The 22,403-nt window shown below is 38.6% G+C and overlaps 1 protein-coding gene across 2 annotated transcripts in view; it reads left to right on the top strand.

Annotated features, from left to right (window-relative positions):
- Window positions 1–1,202: 1,202 nt before the first annotated feature.
- The window catches only part of LOC149227173 (histone H1-like), a 41,765-nt gene continuing 20,564 nt past the window's right edge, over window positions 1,203–22,403 (top strand). Inside the window, exons 1-2 of one of the 2 annotated variants that reach the window (XM_089375450.1) lie at window positions 1,203–1,553; window positions 1,636–2,439. In XM_089375450.1, coding sequence (XP_089231576.1) covers window positions 1,440–1,553; window positions 1,636–2,187 — 666 coding nt within the window. In that variant the 5' untranslated portion in view covers window positions 1,203–1,439 and the 3' untranslated portion in view covers window positions 2,188–2,439. Of the gene's footprint in view, window positions 1,554–1,635; window positions 2,440–22,403 lie in introns of those variants that run through there. The other variant, XM_089375449.1, reaches the window with a different exon arrangement.

Here is a 22,403-nt window from a genome sequence, read left to right as displayed (position 1 = left end):
AGGGCATATATATATATATATATATATATAGAGAGAGAGAGAGAGAGAGAGAGAGATGAAATTAAACCAAATTCCTATCAAAAATTTATTATGTCACTTGCAAATAACACTCTTCCTTTTAACTATCATAATTTAACCTAATTGATATTTAAAGAAATCATAAATGATTTTTTTTTCTATGTAGTTCCCGATAAAAAAAAATAGCAGTCTTCCTTTTAACTATCATAATTAAACCTAATTGTTATTTAAAGAAATCATAAATGATTATTATTTTTTCTTTGTGATTCCTACATCCACAAAATATTTGTACCAAGTGGATCCATCCAAAGGGATCACTTCATGCAGGCTCAACCATGAAGCTTAACCTTGAGAGTGTCGAGAGAATTGAACTCGTAACCTCTCAATAACAAAGGCTTGTAACCTCTCAATAGAAAAAGTGCTTTAATGTGAGGGACTTTGAGAGAATTGAACTCGTAACCTCTCAATAACAAAGGCAGTTTAAGGATGGGGACTTTGAGATAATTGAACTCGTAACCTCTCACTAACAAAAATGCTCACTAACAAAAATGCTTTAAGGACAAGGACTCAACCAATTGAACTAACCATTAACACTTACAAATAATTAACTTATTAAAAAAATTTGTTTACCTAATCCCATTCCATAACAATAATAATAAAATCATATATAAAAGGAAGCAAAAACAACATTGATAATACTCAAAACATTAAAGATGAAGAGGCATTAAAAAAAAATATTGAGAATAAAAAGAATACCATAAAATGAGATAGCAAAAACAACATTGATAATACTCAAAACATTAAAGATGAAGACGCATTAAAAAAAAATTGAGATTAAAAAAATACCATAAAATGAGATAGATAAAACAACATTAATGATACTCAAAACATTAAAGATGAAAGAGGCATTAAAAAAAAAATGAGATTAAAAAGAATAGAGAAAATGAATTTTAAAAGCAAACTTCGTTTTATATTTTATTTTTGTTTAAAAGTTTGCATTTGCATTTAATTACTTCAAATTACTTTTATAAATGAAATAAATTTATTGCAAAGATAATTAAAAAATACTTTCAGTTAAATAAAAAAAAAGAAGAAGAAGAAGATGGTCACCGTAAAGAAACAAGTACGGCTCTCATGGTACAGCAACGTTCATTTCCTCGCTTAGGAAAGGTATATATGCGACTCACGACCGTCGGATCAACTGCATGGCGGAAAAATGAGCCGGTGACGTACCGCCCGCCCAGGGGGCGGTGAGCATCTCCAGTTACCCTCGCCTTCCCCTCTATTTATGACCAGCACGAACAATCAATTTTCTATCATCTGAAAGTTTTTTTCTCAATATTTGTCTGCTCAATTTCCTTTTCTCTGCGAAGATCTTGTTTTTTGGTTTCTTGATATCATTTTCTTTTGAAGTATTAACAATGGCTTCGGCTCAGGCAACTGCAAAGCCCGTAGTCAGCAATGCTGTCAAAGAAAAGAAGCCGACGGCTTCCAAGGGATCGAAACCGCTGCCTTCTCATCCCACATATTTTCAGGTTTCAATTCTTGGCCTCTGAATTTTTTTCTCACATTATATTTTGAACGCAGGGGTCTCATTTCCCCTTTTTATTTTTGCAGATGAGCACGGAGGCCATTATTTCTTTGAAAGAGAGAACCGGGTCCAGCCAGTATGCCATAGCGGCCTATGTTGGCAGTAAATACCAGTCCCAACTCCCTGCCAATTTCAAGAAGCTGCTAGCGGTTCAGCTGAGAAATCTTGCCCAATCTGGCAAGCTCGCCAAGGTCAAGAACTCCTTCAATCTTTCGGAGGAGCTGAAGAAGACTCTGAAGCCCACGGCGGCCAAGCCTGTAAAGGCTAAAGCCCCTGCCAATAACCTCGCAGCTAAGCCCAAGGCCGTCCCTAGGCCCAAGAAGGCTAAAACCCTCACCAAAGTAGCCAAGGCTCCTACAGTACCCGAGCCGAAGCCTGCAACGTCCCCTAAGAAGGTAGAGAAGACAGCAGCGCCTGCTAAAAAGGCGGCACCTGCAAAGAAGGCAGATCCTGCCAAGGCTCTAAAGAAGGTGGCTTCCCTGAAGCCCAAGAAGCTTGCCCCGGCCAAGGTTGTAAAGAGGGCGGCTTCTCCGAAGCCCAAGAAAGCGGCCCCTGCAGCAAAGAAAGCTAAGAAATGAGATCGGCCAGTTATATTTCTAACTGCAAATCTGGTATTTGAATTGTCTAAATTGTAACTATAAATTAATTTAATTAGAATTGTCAAGAAGTAAAAATGGGTTGATGTAATTAGAAATGGCGTCAAGAAGTAGAAATGATTTGATGTATTTAGTGGAGGTTAATTGTCACTTGGTCAGGACCAACTGGATGATTACCTCTACCCTGTACCACACTTCTCTAATATCATTATTATTAACACATAAGTTGATTAATGGTTTTCTGTGAGATGAAAAGACTCTAAATTTGTAATTTTTGTTGTAATTTAACATTGATCCTTGTGATAAAGGATGTTTTTTGGATTATATTGTGTTGCATTTAGTTGTGGCTATAGTATGTTATAAATCAACCAGTTGTGGGTATTGCCATGTGTTTTTTATTGGGAAGTGAATGGATGATCGTTATATAATGCAATTATAATCTAGGAGGGGTAAGTTTTAAAAATAGAGGTGTAATTATAATCTATTATTGGTAACCTTTAAAAACATAAATATTGAGTTAGGGGTAATATGATAAATTAAAAAAATGAGTTAGGAGGATGTTTTATTAATTATTATATAGGTTTTGGTATGAGAGGAGATATTGTCATGTAATTTTTTATAGTTAAAAATAATAATAATATAGCACTTGGAAGTTAAAAATAATAATAATATAGCACTTACATAATTGGAGGGAGTGTTAAATGAATATTTGGTTTATTTTTGGGGTGAGTGACTAGTTAATGCTAGTTCCTCAACTTGTGTGTTGTGAGGTGTATTAATTTGTAGTGTTATGAAGATGGGAGAACATAATTTTAGATTGTTTGAGCAAGGAGGTCATGGTACTTGATTTTCATTGATGGTTGCATAATTGAAGTATGAGAATGACTTTTTTGGTAGTGTTTTTTGGTATTTGAGAGTTAGATTCATGAATTTTATGTTGAGTGGGTTCTCTAGTTGATGCTCCTTGTGGAAAATGGTGTGGATATGTGTGTTTTTGAGCAATTTGCTAAGGAATTTGTGCATCTCTAATGGTGGTGGTTGTTGCTCAATTTGTTGGTACCCTTTTTGGTATATAGTGAGTGTCATTGGAGTTTGGTGAGTTCCCTTTTGATTTGTACAAGCTTATGTTGGAAACATTGGTTTTCATTCTCTATTTTAGAGTGGTTTATTTTGAGTTTTTGGTTAATTTCAAGGCCTTTATGGAAATTCCATGTTTGTATTGTTTTATGTTGGTTTTAAAAATTATTTGCGCATTGACTCAAGTTAATTGGGTTAATTTGGGCTCTTTATTTTGTGTTTTTGGGTATTATTCTATTGGAGTCCTAATATTTTAGTGATAAGTTTATCGGTAAGATCTCAAGTCAATTGATAGTGGGTATATTTCTTGTAGTTCATACTATGTGGTTTGCTTTAGCAATTTGATCATTTTTGGTGTCCAAATTGCAATGTTTTAGTGATAAGTTTATTGGTAAGATCTCTAGTCAATTGGTAGTGGGTATATTGCTTGTAGTTCATACTATGTGGTTTGCTTTCGCAATTTGATCATTTTTGGTGTCCAAATTGTGTTATAGTTGTTTTAAGTTTAGTTTGGGTAGTAAGAAGGTTGTATGTTTTTCATATTGGGTGAGTTGGATAATATCTTGGGGGTTTTGGGCCTCTTGTTTGGTCTTTAGGTGACAACCTTCTTGTTTTGTTCTTTGTCTAGTTTCATTAGTTGAGGTTTTTCTAGTTGTTGTCCTGTGTGTCTATTTGTTGCAATGCTCATGCCTTTGAGATAGAGGATGAGCAGTTGAAGGGGAGGTGGCAATAACATTGGGCACAAAAGGGTTTACCCATTTTCTTATGATATTGTGGCCTTTGCATTTGATGTTGTCCCCCTTGAAGTGAGTAGGGAGATATTAGTCTTGGAGAACAAGGAAGTAGGGGATTGTCCTTATTTTTCTGAGTTCAAATTAGTGGGTGAGGATGCTAAATGGCTACCAACTCGTGGTAGATTCCAGAGAAGGAGGTTGTAGTTTTTGAGTTCTTTGGCCCTCATTCAACATATGATGACTTTGTTGAGTCTCACTTTTAAAGATAAATAGGTTGAAAATTACAATGTGTTTTCTTCCTTGGAATATATTAAACAAATGCGCTTTGTAATATCATATTTTCTCTTGATCATGTCAATTCTTGTTTGGAAAAAGTGGAGGGCTTCTTTGTTATTGATTTTGCTTCAGGAGATCTTACTGATCCTCTAACCAACAACAATTTTAGATTCTTTCTTTGATTTCTTTAAACAATGATTAACATGGTGGTTTCAACGCTTTTTGACAATGTCACTTGGTCCTCTAGCTTCTGGGTGACACTTTGGAGTGTTGATTGTGATACCTTTTACATTAGGCATGTTCTAGGCAACCCTTTAGGGTGTTTGTTTTGGTGCCTTTTCTCTCCGCTATGGTGGACTGGTACTTGGCTCTATGGTTTTGGGTGACTGTTGGAGTTTTATTTTGGTGCCATTCTCTCATGCATGGTGGGTTGTCACTTGGCTCTATGGTTTTGGGTGGCCGTTGGGTTGTTTCAACGTTTTTTCCGTTAGACATGGTGGAGCGTCGGGATAGTTCTTGTTCTTTGGGTCTATGATGGCAATGGATAAACAAACGTCTATGGTTTTGGTTCTTTACATGTTGATGCTCTCCTTTTTGTCGATGGGTAATTAGGTGCTTGTATGTGGTTGTCTTATGGGGCTCTGGTATTAAATTGAATATCTTTGTATTATAGTGGTTTTGTATGGGTAATGGTTGTTATGTATTTCCAAACTTATGATGGTATTTTGTTTTCTTTGGTGGTAAGATTAGGACATTCGAAACTAGCTCGGAATCATGATATTTGTTTTAATCCAAAGCTTGAATTATTTTGTTTCTATGTGGGTGATGTCTTTTGTTGTTTGGAGGTTTAGATGATTAGAGTTCATATGGCATTATCTAGTATAGTGTTGCTTATGTAGTCTTTATTTTTTTGGAATGATATATGAGGTATTTATATTTACAAAAAAAAACAAATTTAAAAACATTAATGACAAAAAAAATCAAATACTTCAATTTCCACTTTAATTTTACATCAAATCTATATAGAGAGATAAAGTTGTTGAAAATGCAACAAGATAATGGAGCTTAGTGGAAAGGAGTCGCCTTCACTAAGTGGGCCCGCAGGTTATTTTTGGCACAAAGTTTATTTTTAGACTATGTCTATTTTTAGACATATGGATCATGGTCTATGAGTTGCAGGATGCTATTTGTGGATGATTGGTCATGTTGGTAAAAATAGATGGACTTCTATCTTTAGACATATGGGCGGAGTCTATTTTTAGATTGCGAGGCTAAAAATAGAACAGTCGAATATTATTAGCTGTTAATAATATTTGGACTATAAACATTATCTTATCCTCTTGGAGCACTTCAGTTCGAGCTACGGATGTGGCACATGCAACTGCCAGAAGGAAAGACGCTTTTCTTATGGGTCAGTTGAGTTATTGCATGATGGACTTCAGTTAGAACTCAAGTGATTAATTTTGGTGGAGTTGATTGAGGAGTTGATGGAGTTGTGTTCAGTTTGTCTTAGTTGAACTAGTTGTATTTAGTCTAACTGTAGAATACACTAGTGATGAGTGATGTGAATTAATTATTAATTATTAATTAATTCATTAATTATTAACTCATAAATCAACTAAAGAATATATCAGTTAACTCAGTGCAAGGACAGTTCAGTGGAGACAAGTGTTAGAGGTGAGTGAAAGGGCAAGACAGTTGTCAGTTGTGACTATAGTTGTGCATGAGATTTGCACAATCAATGGATTGAGTATTGCCAATGAGGATTGCGTGGTTCAGCCAAGGGGAAATACGAGTTTGGATCAGTCATTCTCATCCATTCTCATGCAGGATTGCGCAATGGAGGCAGGCAAGCAACGGAGGAGATTTGAACTTGTGATTGATTCAGATTTTAGCTAGTTTGTGTGTAATAGGTAGAGATAGTATTGAGTACTTGCGAGGAGTATTGTACTATGTATTGTTACATGTTCTCAATCAATATCATATACAGATAGTTGGGGGCTTTCAGCTGTATGCTTTCCCCGTGATATATTGTGTTGATATGTTTGATTGATGCTTCAGTGTGCGCATGCGATTGTTTCTGAATACTGCAAAATTGATTATCAACGTAGAGGAGGTTATGTATTATGCATGCATTCCGCAATAGTGTATAATCAGGATAATCTCTGTGAATAAGTGTCATATTATTCAAAATTTCTACATGGTAACAGAGCAGTTGATCATCAGATCTATTAGTCAGAAAGTGTTTACATTTTATTTCTTCAGGCAGAGTCTGTAATCGGGCCAGGTAGCCTCTGGATTCATCCTTCCTTTGGAAGGTGAGATATCCGGTAAAAGCCCATACAGTCAATCTTCGTACGAGAAATACTTTGTTCTCACGAATTTTAGATCGGAAGCGGTTGAGTTTTGAGCTGGTGGAATTCGAATTTTCCGCAATGTTTTTTTGGTGTCAAAGTTGAAATGTCTTTCAACGAATTGCGATTGGAGTATGCTCTTGAGGGCAACTCGAATTATATTGCATGGAAAGATAGGATGGAGGCGGTGTTAGATCACAATGGGCTGAAGGAGTTCATAGAGGCTAAGGTCCCAAAGCCTATTGATGCTGCTCACGTTGAGGTTTGGCAAAAGAATACAGCAAAGTGTCGAAGGATTCCGTTGGAGGGCGTGAAGGATCACATTGTATCCAACCTGCATGGAAAGTCTTCTCCATACTTGATGTGGAAAGCGTTGACAGATCTATTCCAAAGCAAGAGCGACCAGAGGAAGTTGGTGCTCAAGGATAAACTCAGAAACATTAAGTGTGAGAATGGAGACAGTATGCCCAGGTATCTCATGAAGTTCACCAAGTGCCGAGATGAGATGGGAAGTGTGGGGGTGACTGTCGATGATGAGGACTTGGTGAGCTTGGCTCTACTTGGTCTTCCGAAGAGTTGGCATTCCTATCAGGGCTTTGTCAATGGTCGGGAGAAATTGCCAGGATGGGAGAGACTTTGGTCAGATCTTGTGCAGGAGGAGATCAGGTGAAATACCAAGGACGAATCTTTGTCAAAGGCATCTGATGAAGATAATTGCACTTTGGTTGCCAAAGCAAAGAAGGGGAAGGAAAATGGGTTCTCTTTCTGAATCCAGTTCTTCCAATGATGGGAAGAAGGTTGACAAATCGAAAGTGCGATGCTTTCGTTGTCATGAGGTGGGCCATTATGCTATAAATTGTCCATGGAGGAAATCCAAGGGGGGATCCGAGGAAGGATCTGAAGGTGAGGCACTTGCTTCACAGTTCGAGTTGGATTTCATACTCTTCGCATGCATGGTTTCATCCATGGTGGGAAGTGGTTGGTTTCTTGACAGTGGAACTTCTTTCCACATGATCGGTGACAAGAGCTTGTTCAGTACTTTGGAGGAGAAAGATCTCCAGATACTCATAGCAATGGGTAATGATGAGAAGTATAGTGTCTCAGGTGTAGGCACGATTATTTTTCAGAGGGAGCATGGAGCTCGCCTTACCTTGACCGATGTCAAGTATGTACCAGGACTGAAGAGAAACTTGGTGTCGATCGCGATGCTGGAAGACAGAGGCTATGATGTAGTCTTTAGTAAGGGAAAGGTTTTCCTTAGACACATCATCACTAGACAAGTGAAGCAGATTGGTTCATGGGTCAAGAACCTGTATGCTCTTGAGGTTCAAGATGCATGCAAAGCCTTGAGCAGCGAGGCAACTGATGGAGACTTGGTGGTTGAGAGGCAACGTATATTACCTCTTAACATGCAGATCCAGAAGAAGTCTCAGACGATTGTGGAGGAGCCACGATTGGTGCAACAGCTTCAGGAGGTTGTGCAGCAGCCACAACAAGAGAAGCTGAGAGGAGATCGAGTAGAGACATCTACTCATGCAGAGACCTCTAGTAGGGGGAAACTTTGAGCCAGGTGGGTTGAGGGATCACATGCAGCCATACCTCCAGGTAGGAGGTGGGGCAATATAGAGTGATCGTCCCAAGGAGGAGGGGCAGGATCCTTGAGGTACCCAACCTCTTGGATGAGACAGATGCGGATGGAGCAGCATAGAGAGCGACAGTGTAGGGAATCCCAGGACAACGCATAGCTAGCAAGCTGCAGCAATGCAAGAAGCACAAGTGTTTTGCACAGTGCTAGGTGGCACAGAGAAGTGTGCAATGATGTGAGATGCATGGAGATGTTGCAGTAGCGCAGATGTCAAAGAGGGAGCACTTGTCAGTAGCAGGTAGAGCTTCAGCATCAGAGTATGTTCCTAGCCCAACATAGTGGTCAGTTGGGAGTGTTTTTGTTCCAAGTGTTGTTGGAGCAAGTGGAACGGGCAAATGTGTTGCATGCAGAACATTCCAGAGTTGCAGGATAGGGGTTGCAAAATCCATATATTGTTGAGAGGGAGTGTTGAAAATGCAACAAGATGATGGAGCTTAGTGAAAAGGATTTGCCTTCACTAAGTGGGCCCGCGGGCTATTTTTGGCACAAAGTCTATTTTTAGACATATGGATCATGGTCTATGAGTTGCAGGATGCTATTTGTGAATGATTGGTGATGTTGGTAAAAATATATGGACTTCTATTTTTAGACATATGGGCAGAGTCTATTTTTAGACTGTCAGGCTAAAAATAGAACAGTCGAATATTATTAGCTGTTAATAATATTTAGACTATAAACATTATCTTATCCTCTTGGAGCACTTCAGTTCGAGCTACTAATGTGGCACATGCAACTGCTAGAAGGATATACGCTTTTCTTATGGGTCAGTTGAGCTATTGCATGATGGACTTCAGTTATAACTCAAGTGATTGAGTTTGGTGGAGTTGATTGAGGAGTTGATGGAGTTGTGTTCAGTTTGACTTAGTTGAACTAGTTGTATTTAGTCTAACTGCAGAATACACTAGTGATGAGTGATGTGAATTAATTATTAATTAATTCACTAATTATTAACTCATAAATCAACTAAAGAATACATCAGTTAACTCAGTGCATGGACAGTTCAGTGGAGACAAGTGTTAGAGGTGAGTGAAAGGGCAAGACAGTTGTCAGTTGTGACTATAGTTGTGCATGAGATTTGCACAATCAATGGATTGAGTATTGCCAATGAGGATTGCGTGGTTCAGCCAAGGGAAATACGAGTTTGGATCAATCATTCTCATCCATTCTCATGCAAGATTGCGCAGTAGAGGCAGGCAAGCAGCGGAGGAGATTTGAACTTGTGATTGATTCAGATCTAAGCTAGTTTGTGTGTAACAGGTGGAGATAGTACTGAGTACTTGCGAGGAGTATTGTACTATGTATTGTTACATGTTCTCAATCAATATAATATATAGATAGTTGGGGGTTTTCAACTGTATGCTTTCCCCGTGATATACTGTGTTGATATGTGTGATTGATGCTTCAATGTGCGCATGCGATTGTTTCTAAATACTGCAAAATTGATGATCAACATAGAGGAGGTTATGTATTATGCATGCATTCCGCAATAGTGTATAATCAGAATAATCTCTGTGAATAAGTGTCATATTATTCAAAATTTCTACAAAAGTAATTGAAAGTCACAAGATTAATTTACTTCTTGGTATGAGGGAGATATGAAGTTCCTTCACTACTTAATATGGAATTCATAGATGACATGTAAGAATAATATTATTGATATTATATAATGTGTAATTCATTTGATGTTAAGTTCACATATAATATTTAAAACAGAAAATTAGTGTTAGCCATAAATAAAATATTTTAATAAACTTTATAGAAAGAAAAATAAAGTAATTTAAATTTTAAAAAATGGTGAGGGTGATGCCTAATTTATTACATTTTTAATAAGCATTTGACATATGAAAATATTAATAACATTTTTTTAATGTGGATAATAAAACAAGAAAGTTCTTACTCCATTATTATGCTCTTTCTAATTCAATGTATGAGCAAGATTTGGAGTTGGCATATAACATTTTAAAAAGTGTGTATATATATAGAGAGAGAGAGAGATGTTTTCTATTTTCCATAAAATATGATGGGGTATGTATTAGAATTTTAATGTGAATAATGTGAATCATAAATAATAATAAAAAATTCTTATAGTTAAAAAAAGTGAAAATAAAAAAATTTCTTGTTATATAAAACAAGTGAAAAAATAAATAAATAAAAATAAAAATCTTATAGCTAAAACATTTTATTAATGTTTTGCTCAAAACATTGATTTATCTTAACTCTAGATATATATTTCAAAATTAATTTTAAACCATCAAAGATCCATCTTAAGCCAAATCTCTCAAGGTCACAAACCTTTCCTCAAATTTTGCACTCAAAAAGAGTTTTGCATCTTCGAAGATTTGATCCCTCTCAACGCTTGATAGATCTCGAGTTAAGATGGATCTATGTTGGTAATAAAAAATAACATATTTAATAGCAAATTTTAAAATTTGTTTAAATTTTATTTTTATCTAAAATATATAACAATTATTGAAAAAATACAATAATTTTCTAAAAAAAGTGTATGGATTTTATTTTTCGTGGGCAAATGTATCTTTTTATTAGTTAAAAAAAATTACATAGCTTGGATTTTCAAAAGAGTACTAAAATCCAAGAGATTCTTGACATTAACAAGTTGCATAGAAATTAACTACGACAATCATGGCTACATAAAAAACTCCTTCAAGATTCAAGATTTGAAGGGAAGAAATGTCTTTGACATTGGCATGATTTTCCCTAAGTTGGCTAATTGTTCACTCTCTTCTTGGATCGATGTCGTACTGCTCTTGTGGCCTTGTTTTTTGGCTTCTTTGTTTTTCTTTGAGACCACCTTGAAATCCTTCATGTGAACCCCAAGATCGGACTGTGAAGAACTTGAGTCCAGATGGTCTTTTTACTTGTTTTGAAGATATGCATTGTAAAAAATCCTAGCCTGATGAGCTGGTATGTATTTCAAATATTTTCCATGTCATTCTTCTGCAAGGGTAGTAAGTTGTGGATCATCTAGATCCATATCTTCTAGTACGACTTCTACTTTAGCTTTTCCCGATAGGGAGCTAATCTTTTCACGTGGTAATCGAATTGGTTGGTGCTCGTCAAGAGACTTTTGCATGGACTTTGTAGGATTTAGTAGGGGTATATGGGATTTTCCTTTTGTTAATTGCATGTTGATTGAATGTTGTCTTGCTTTGGAGGCTCATTCGAAGAGTAGAGAGACTCAAATCTATTTCTAGATGTAGGGATCTAGTCAAGATTTGAGGTACCCCGAGGACTCAAATTTCTACTTCTTTGGGAGAATTTTTCCAAAACATATTTCTCTTTTTGAAAAGGGTGTTCTTCAAGCGACTCATGCGTATTCATTGGATGTCCCTAATAAAGTGCTTGTATTCATGACATCGTCTACATCTAAAGGGGACATGTTCATAATCTAGAGACGGCTTCCAAACACTATCTTAATAATAAATATTTATGGAGGCTGGAAGAGGCTAGGAGATATTCATATAAACATATATCCGAGCATATGATGTGTACCTCTCTCTCTTAGTAGCCTTTGATACTTTGACAAATTTTCTGATGGCATTGCTAATGCCTTCAAGGGTTTCCTCCTTCGAATATTCCTTAGGAAGAGAGAAGAGTTGTACTCACATTGGGGAAATAAGGAAGTCTTCTCTAAAATCACATGAAAATCCCTGCATTGTTTAAAAAATACAACCCTCCTTCAAAAACCCTCGATCTGTCTTTCAAGCAGGAGAAAATGATTGTGAAGAATCCTTTTGCCCCTAGCTTCAATTCTATTTGACCGTAGAGGTTCCATTTATTTCAAATCCACCTAATCAGATACCTTTCAGAGGGCCATAATCCAATGAATTTGTATATTAAAGTACGATCTTGCATATATTAGATATATTCTCTGATCTTAGTAGATTTAACCTCATATTTTGGATCTTGTACCGCTTTTGACAGCCAATGCCCTAGATTTCTAGCTTGCCAAGATGCACCTGTAGAGGTTTTGTTGTGAAACTAGAAACCACACTTTGCCCAACTACTCCATGAAAAGGATGTCAAAGATGAAGAGATTGAGGGGAATACCAATAGATCCAGAATCGTTGTGAACTCCTAAAATAATTTGGCTACAGGGGGAAGAGCCCCCTCTCGTGGAGTTGAGCATGGATGACTATGTAGAAGAAACCCTAAAACTATAGAGCAATATTTGAAAAAAAAATGACAATGTTTTGTAAGGATTTTAAAATAATATAAAGTTTACTAAGAAATATAAAATAAAGTAAAATTTATAAAACATTAAATACTAGTATTGAATAAAACTATACTAGTCAAGGAAAATAAAATATTTATTAGATTTATATTCAAGTTGGTCAACCCCCGATGGGTGTGTTAATGGCGTGGAAGTGGGGGCTTTAAGGCAGTGCTCGCCACCACCTGAACGTGATGAGTAATTAAGAGAGGAGGAATCGACTTACCATCACATGCATCAACACGGAACACTCCAATTGGCATCTACTATTAACTGAGGCCACATGGCAGGTTTACGATCAATTGGTCAGTGTTTTATTGGAGGCGAGGTTTGGTCCTCGGCCTCTTATTGCATGTATTCCATCTTGCCTATGTTAGTTGCATGTATTCCATCTTACCTATGCTAATGTAGATATTTGCGTTGAGACTTAATTCAAGAATTGTGGCATAGAGAAGTGAAGGCGATGTCTTGCGAAGGTGGTGGAGGAAATGACAAAGATTCTTGGGAATTTTAGTCTATGTATTTTTGTTGGGAACTTCAGTGTCTGGTGGGATGGCATCAATATCAATTGTTCTTTCCTTCACATAATCTTAGGTTGTTTTCTTTATGTGTATTGTTATTTTAGTTATTTGCAGTGTCGTGTTTGGGTTTAAGGTCTTAGAGCATTTTCCTTTGTGTCTAGAGCACCAGTCTCCGGCTTTGGTTAAGGATTGTGTGGTTTGTCATTTTGTATGCGTCTCTTGGTTGGAGGCCCCTGGAATTGGTCAAAGTTTGGGTAGTCTGTTATTGAATGGGTTAAATATTTAGGGTGTCGACGTCCTAAGGTTATAGTGAGGCAAGGCCCTGGTGGGCAGTGTATTGGGGTTGTGTGCATTGAGTAGGGATTTGGGGCTCTTGGCTATATTTGTGTCTCTTCCTTTGTTTAATGGTGTCTGGGTTTGAAAACTTTGTAGACGATTTTGAGCCTTTTGTCTTTCAAGGCAGAGTCTATGTCCTCCCTCACTCATTTCCCACATGTAATATCCAAAGGTGAAGGTGGAAAATATCCAAAATAGGTTTCAAATGGGGAGCTACAAATAGAAGTTTTGATTGGTCTATTATAAGAGTGTTGTATATATACTAGATTTTCATCTCAAGTCTTCAAGTGCTTCTGATTATAACCGCTCAAAAGCTACAACAAAGTCCCATTGACTACTTTTGTTTTCCCATCTATTTATGGATGAAATGTTGTAGACCTCTTCAACTTGTAGAAATTAATGTGTAGTTTCAAAACTGCTCATGAAATTTACTAAATCAAAAGACTTGAAGCTACTCTACTCTTCTGCAAAAGTTAATTCACCATCTAAAACAAGAATCATTGACATGTAATAGGAAACACACACATACACATAGATTTATCTACGAGAAAGCAATTACTCAAAATCGCTTACTATATGTATTGCATTAATAAGAGAATAGAGAAGAAATACAATGCTTGCTCAAGCCTGGGAATACCCTGCACTAGTATAGACTATCTCTTTATCTAACTAACTGAACTTGGCCCAACACTTAGCCAATTTCAATCCTTCGTAAGCTCCTATTTCCTTGCGTTGTTCCTTTGGGAAATTGCCCCTATTATTTAGGAATTTCACACCAAGGAATCAGGCAAATACCATAGGCCAATCCTCTAACTACATGCACCACTTGTACAACTTGGATTAGTTTACAACTTATAGTACATTGCCCTTGAACTCCAATGTCAATTGGGTAACTCGAATTCTCGGCATGCAACAATTATTTTGGGCTAATTGGGTTAACTAGATGATGGCTAAGTGTGGAAAAAGTTACACACCCACAACTTGACCTCCTCCAGTTCTTTTGAAACTTAGAACTAGTTAAACTGACAATAACTAAAATTAACTAAAATGGATTGCTATAGATTAGCAATCAATCATGTAAAATTGAGCTCAAGTGTCTCTAACTCAAATTTATTAAGCTAATCGAGTGACCAGAGCCATGTCACCTCAGTTAACTACCTCCAAGTATTCTGTTGAAATTGAAATTCGAATGTTAATCTAGTTTAACCAAAGCAAACTCAAAACTAGATTTTCTCACTGCATTTTCAACATAACTTCGTGTCCATCTTCTCCCACAATGTAGTCTAGAATGCATTGAGAAATCTTGTGTCATATCTGAAACAATCCTCTAGACTTGTCCAAAGTACAAGTTCAATTCTTATTTTCTATAGATGGTATTTTTATAGGGAATTAGAACACACATCTTGTTGAACTTTTCAACTACCATGAACAATTAGTCATGTCCTTTGTTCGTTGTTAATAAGACCTCCCACAAACTCCATGGAAGATTTTTCCCAAGGGTGAGTGGGTATAAGAAAGCAATGATATAGACCTTGTTTCCTATTACTATGCATGTTGTTACAACAAAACATGCATTCTCTTATGAACCTAGCTACCTCTTCTTGCATCTTGGGTCAATAGACATACCTCTGCAAGTTGGCCATCATCTTCCTTGCACCAAAGTTCCGTGCAACCTTATATGGGTGAGCCTCTATGATTCACTACATTTGCTCACCTTTAGGAACACATAACTTATTCAAATTGTAGAGTAACTTGTATTGGAGATGGTAGTCAATGGTGTTGTCACCATCGTGCACACGACTTTGGATCTCCAATGGCTAAAACACCTTACTTGAATTCCTCATCCTCTGAATATCTTTGTAGACCTCATGGGAGAATGATTCCAGGTACATTGGAGTTCCAAAACTATGATCATTTTTGTGGGTTGCCTTGAAAGCATGTCAACTAACTTGTTTGTGCTTCCATTCTTATTCTTGATAACTAAATGAAATTGTTCTAGAAACCCCATCCACTTGTAATGCTTAGTCTATTGTAGCTTACTCTAGGCTTGTAGGTACTATATTCATTGGCGATAAGTCTAGATTATTATCTCCATTCCCATCAAGTAGTGTTTCCACTTATTCACAACTTGCACCAGGGCATATAACTCCTTGTCATGGGTAGGGTAGTTAAGAACTTCCCTACAAAATACTTATGTATGGTAGCATGCAAGCCTTCATCCCTACATCAATACCACTCCCATAACATAACCATTGATATCTATCTCCACTTCGAAAGGTTGTTGTAATTTCAGTGATGCCAAAGTTGGTGCTTGATTGGTCTTCTTATTTGACTCCTCAAATGCCCTGTGTTTTCTTAGGTTGTCCACCTATCACATATCCTATATATACCAAATATTGTTTGAAAACTCACACTTCTTGAGATTTTGCAGCAATTATTGCTTCTTCAATATCTCTAGCACCTACATCAAATGTGAGATGTGCTCCGCCTTGATAGGATTAGTGTTGGGTAGCGGAGGCCTTGCGTAACGGTTTTGGGGCATAAAGTCCGTAGTTTAGGGGAAAGATGTGGTAAAAGTCCATAAAAAGTGTGGAGCGCGAAATGTAATGGGTCGAGTCAAAGGGTTGTCCGCCTGAAAAATAATGTAAAGAAATAGGGAGTGAGTCGGCCTGCCCTTGGTCCACGAACCAGGGGAAGGTATAAATAAAGTGAGGCTCTAAGGTAGAAGGTAGCTTTTGTTAGATCTGATGTGTTATGAGTTTGAAGAATCGAATATAGCTCTGAGTCTATAAGTCCTAGTCTAAGGCGGTGAGAGGAGACATAGGCTCTGCAGCTGTGTGCGCGAAGGCCTAGTAGAGTCCGCAGCTGTGTGCACAGACCCCTGCAACTGTGTGCGTGGGGCGGAAGTGGAATGTACTGGACTGAACATATTAATAAAGATAAGTGATTTTGGAAAATTGCAGTTCTATAATTGTTCTGGTTTATGCATGGTTTAAGATCTATTTGTTATGTTCATGATTGGGTTCTACAAATGTATCTGTTGAATGAATGTGCGCACTAGTATTATCGGTTGATATGATTGCTTAAGTATTAAAATAAGTAGATCTGAACTCTATTAATGTCATAAGTAATATAATAAAATACCCGATCTACGCGAAATGAAAGGGCGCAAGGTTGCAATACAATTTGCGGACAGTTAAAATCCTCTCCAAGACACTCCCACGGTGTGGAAACCTAGTTCCAGCACCCCCCCTCCTACCTCAGGTGAGACTTGTTATGCTCTTAACCTGCAAAATGATACCCAATACAGAATATGCGAAGAAAAGATACCCAGAACACAGAATAGCAATGATTTTATTATTCAGAGAGTAATGTTCACTTGCCTCTTCGAGGGGGCAACCTCCAATAGAGCAGAGCTCGATTACAAAATAAGACACGATACTCCTCGCAGGGAGTCTCTATCCTTTATATATGACTCATACATGCAATACCACGAGCCAATACCGTGGGTTTTATTAATACCATCTATCTAATACTACGGCCCATTTGCAAATAACTATGGTCCCGTCATTAATTGTGGGTTAACCACTTACAAATATTAATATGGGCTTTATTGACTCTTGACTATGACGTGATCCCATGACATAAATAAGGGGGTTAGGGTGGGACCCTAACATGCCCTCCCCCTTAAGACTAGCCTTGTCCTCAAGGCTGAAGCTGCGGAAACTGCTGAAGAATAGTGGCTGGTTCCCAAGTTGCATCTTCCGGAGAGGTGTCTTTCCATTTGACGAGGACTTCCTTAATCATGCGGCCCCGCAGGGGTTTGTCTCTTGTGTCTAAAACCTGTTCGGGTTGAAGCCAGATTGACCCTTCTTCGTCCAATTCAGGTAGACTGGTTTGAACTCGGCAATTGTTCCCGATCACTTTCTTGAGGCACGATACATGGAAAACTGGATGGATTTTTGCAGTAGGTGGCAAAGCCAACTTGTAAGCCACTTCTCCAATGCGCTGAAGTACTTGGTATGGTCCGTAGAATTTTGGAGATAGCTTCTGACAACCCTTGTCTTTGAGTGATGTTTGCTTATATGGTTGCAGCCTCAAAAAGACCTGATCCCCTTCTTGAAATTAGCGCTCTGAGTGACGCTGGTCTACCTGTTGCTTCATGCGGTTCTGAGCTTGATGAAGATTCTCTCTAAGATGGACGAGCATGGTTGCGCAGTGTTGTAGGAGTTGATCCACTGCTTGTACTTTGGAGCACCCCTTGAGATAAGAGGTAGGGGAAGGCAGAAGTTGACCATATACTGCTTCATAGGGAGTCATTTTGGTGGTGGCATGATAGTTGGTGTTATACCACCATTCAGCCAGAGGTAACCATTGTACCCAAAGGTGTTGCTTTTCTGAAGTGAAACACCTAAGGTAGGTTTCTAGACATTTGTTGACGGCTTCAGTTTGACCATCCGTTTGCGGATGATAGGAAGTACTGAGTTTTAATTGAGTGCCTTGCATCCTAAAGAGTTCCTGCCAAAAATTACTGGTGAAGATCGGGTCGCGATCAGACACAATAGAAGTGGGCATGCCATGCAATTTGAAAACCTGATCCATGAAATATTGAGCGACCAAAGTTGGTGTAAATGGGTGGGGTAGGGCGCAGAAATGAGCATACTTCGATAGTCAGTCCACAACCACCATGATGACTGACTTGTTCCCAGACTTTGGAAGACCTGCAATGAAATCCATAGAAACTTCCGTCCAAATTGATGTCGGAATGGGCAATGGTTGTAATGTGCCTGGAGTGTTGACGGTTTCCCCTTTGTGGCGTTGACAGACATCGCATTCTGCTACAAAAGTAAGGATGTCCTTTTTCATGCCTGTCCAAAAAAATGATCTTCTGGTGCGAGCATACGTCTTCTGAAAGCCCGAATGTCCTGCAATGGGCGATGAGTGCAATTCTGCCAAAATGCGACCTTTGAGGGTGGATGTTGGGGATATTACGACTCTGTCCTTGTAGCGAAGAATATCATCCTACCACAAGTAGCCCTTGGTGGAATTTGGATCTACCTACAATTGAGAAATGAGTTGGGATAGCCCGGGGTGTGAAAACCATTCCTTGCGAGCCTCTTCAATCCATTCTGGAATGGGGAGGGAAATTGCTAGCAGAGTACTTTCTTCCTCAAATTGGCGAGAAAATGCATCTGCTACACTATTGTCTTTCCCTTTCTTGTAAATGATCTCATAATCATATCCCAGCATTTTGGCGAGCCATTTATTTTGTTGTGGGGAGGATAGGCGTTGCTCCAAAAAATATTTAAGACTGTGATGATCTGTGCGGATTTGGAAACGTCGCCCCAATAAGTAAGGTCGCCAGGTCTTGACTGCATGTAAGATGGCCATCATTTCTTTTTCGTAGGTAGATTGGCCCAGATTCCTCCCACTTAGTTGTTGGCTTGTGAAGGCCAAAGGTCGCCCTTCCTGCATTAAGACCGCCCCAATACCGGTCCCCGAAGCATCACATGCAATGACAAAGGATTTGGTGAAGTCATGTAGTGCTAAGACTAGAGTGGAACACATGGCGTTTTTTGGAGCGGTAAATGCCTGTTGAGCTTCCTCATTCTAGAAGAAGGAATTTTTCTTTAGGAGTTGAGTGAGGGGCTTCGCTATGCAACCATAGTTGCGGACAAATTTATGATAATAGCTGTGAGACCCAAAAATCCTCTCAAGCTCTTCAAGGTCTTAGGTTGAGGCCATTCTTGCATTGCCTGGATCTTTTTGGGGTCCACCTTGACACCTTCACGCCCCACAATGTGGCCCAAATACTCAACTTCTTCCATGCCAAACGAACACTTGGACATCTTGAAAAATAATTTATGCTTGCGGAGCAGGTGTAAAAGTAGATCTATATGCTGAAGATGTGCAGCCCAAGTGCCACTATAGATGAGGATGTCATCGAAGAAGACAAGGACAAATTTCCTGAGATATGGTTTGAGAATGTGATTCATAAGACTCTGAAAAGTAGAGGGGGCATTACAAAGACCAAATTGCATGACCAGGAACTCATAATGGCCTTCATGAGTTCGGAAAGCAGTCTTGGGAATGTCGACTTCCTTCATGCGAATTTGGTGGTAGCCTGAGCGAAGATCCAGCTTAGTGAATAATTGAGCCCCATTGAGTTCGTCCAGCAAATCGTCAACCACCGGAATGGGAAATTTATCTTTGACTGTCAACTTATTGAGGGCCCTGAAGTCGGGACACATCCGCCACTCCCCATCTTTCTTGAGCACCATGACCACTGGGGATGAATAAGGACTAATGCTGGGACGAATGACACCTGCTTCCAAAAGTTCCTTGATGATTTTTTCTATTTCATTCTTTTGGGTGAACGGATATCTGTATGGCCGCACATTTGGGGGTTGGGTCCCTGGAACCAAGGTGATGCTATGATCATGTTCCCCTCGCGAGGGTGGAAGCTCATGAGGCTTGTCAAAGACCGGCAGATGGTTATTTAAAATCTGTTGCATCTTAGGATGAATTGGCAGAGACTTGGTTTCGACGACCTAGATGGCATTAAATTGAGCTACCACTCCATTATTGCCCCTTTTTAACAACTTTTCCATCCGATGCGAGCTGATGATAGAGGGGGCTCCCGCCTGGAGTCCACGGAGGGTATGTGTGTAGTTGTTCTGCTTAAAACTCATATATAACTCCTGAAAATCCATTGTGATTGGCCCAAGAGTGCGGAGCCATTCAGCGCCGAGGACAATGTCGCAACCCCCCATGTGTATGGCAAACATGTGGGTTTTCAACTGATAATCCCCCATTTGAAGTTTGACATTTTCACAGTGGCCTTCACATTTCATTGTGCCCCCATCCGCAATTTGGACTTGGAAGTTAGAAACTGCTCGTACAAAACAATGCACTGCTTCTGCGATTTTTTGATGGATGAAATTATGGGTACTTCCACTATCAATCAAGACTACTACTGGGCGATGTTTAAGAAAACCCCTGATTTTGAGAGTTTGAGGGGAAGAATCCCTGCCAACGCATGCAGCGAAATAACTGGTTTGTCAGAGACATTCTCCTTTGGGTTGTCTTCTTCTAGCGCCTCATGTTCCTCAAGTGGTGGATCTTCCTTTGTTGAGCTGTAGTCAGTGGCATCTATTTGAAAAAATTTGGGCTCCTTGCATTTATGACATGGGGAGTATTTTTCATCACAGTAGTAACATAGTCCTTGCTTCCTTCTTTTGGCCATTTCCGCTGGTGACACCTTTTGGAACTTAAGTGTTTGAGTCGTGTTGTGAGCCTGTGGGGGACGACATTTAGCGGGGAAATTTGGGCGACTGTATTGGGCTGCTAATGCATGTTCCACGTTACGGGCTACCTTGCAAGCCTCTGTCCAAGTGGGAGGGTGGTGCAGTAAGACTTGAGCTTTGATGGCTTCTTTAAGACCACTGATAAAACATTCCGTGTAGAACACATTTGATGCAGGAGCATCTAGACCTAGCCAGCAATGTGATGAAATGGTCACATGCTGTGGCTAATACAAGTTTGGAGGTAGACTTGGTTGTTAAATTTGTATTAATTTTAATTAAATGTAAGTAGTTAAGAGTGGGCTAATTTTGAATAGAAATTGGGAATAAAATGGCAAGTAATCCTCCCTGCGTGGAGATCAAGCCAAGTAGTATAATTTGTTTAGATTAGGATAAGGTGTGAATTAATTTATTCCTCCAAATATGAAGGAGATGGTTAATTTAGATATGTGTAATCTCTTTTGTTTTTAAAAGAGGAGAGAGCGAGGTAGGAGGAGGAGATAGTTTTTGTGTGTAAGCCACGGGTGGATTTGTTAGAAATTAGTGTATGGTCTGGAATGGAGTGATAGCCCAGAGAGAGTAGCGAAGAACTGTGTTGTGTGAGTGGAGTTATTTTAGTTATTTTCCTGTGTAATTGGCGGATGCTGAAACTCTGCCCTTTTATGTTATAATAAATTGAATGTTACATACATCGATGTGATGAGCATAAGTGATGCATTTGTTTCTGATTGATTGTTGAATTAATTTCAAATTGTGTTTTATTAAAAACCGATACGAGGTCGATATTTGTTGCAAATTGGGCGCTGTGAAATTAGTTAAGTCCACGAGCAGAAAACTAATAACGCAGAGAACAGGAGTAAAGGAATACCTCATACCACTTTTTGAAATGATATATATATCAGTTTTGAAATAATTCTGGTCCGTATAGCTATCGCATTGGATTGAAGATGTGATCCATATCTCAGCATCTAAATATGGAAATGGGACACGAAATAACACAAGTCGGGTTGGAAGTGAATTAGGCCGGATGATATCGCTAAGATCACGGAAGGAAACGTTGGAACATAGCCATCACCGAATTCTGATTGAATTCATATCGAGGTTCTGAAAGCTGTCAACAGTCGATAGTGACACTAATCATAGTGATTGTAATCGCCGCTTGAGATCATCTCAGCACGCATTGGAGCGGAAGAGATTTCAATATCTCACCATATTACAATCAAACTGGACGTGTAGAGTTATCAATCAAGTTAGAAATTAAATTATGTTCAAAATTATATCACATCGGCGTTGAGGAACGGTTGACAGGTTTGTGTATTAAAGAATTCGGCGACTTGTGACTTCCGATGGTATCGGATCGGAACCTTGGAGCACTAAAAGTAAGAACCCATTGTAAGAGGGCGATTGGTGACTTCCGACTGGATCGGATCGGAAGCTTTGATATCTAATTCCCTGCGACTTCTGATTGTTAATTTGACATCATATTGCAGCTGCTGTAGTGAACGCAAAGGGAAGTTGTAATGTATTACCAACCTTCGAGTTCTGAAATGTTTTGAATTGTTCAATCATTTAAATGGATAGCGCAGTATTCAAATGAAGTTTTGTATATAAAAGGCGTTTAATGATGTTATATACAGTTCAAAAGGTATATTGGATCGGAGTTAATAAAGAGTTAAATTTCTTTGATTTATAAAAGGAACTTTGGGTCCGATCTGTTCAA

The sequence above is a fragment of the Pinus tabuliformis genome, chromosome J, assembly GCF_031772625.1.
Source record: "Pinus tabuliformis cultivar Carrire ecotype Pingquan chromosome J, CPIR1, whole genome shotgun sequence".
Lineage (NCBI taxonomy): Eukaryota > Viridiplantae > Streptophyta > Pinopsida > Pinales > Pinaceae > Pinus > Pinus tabuliformis.
This window is presented reverse-complemented; position numbering and strand designations above follow the sequence as displayed.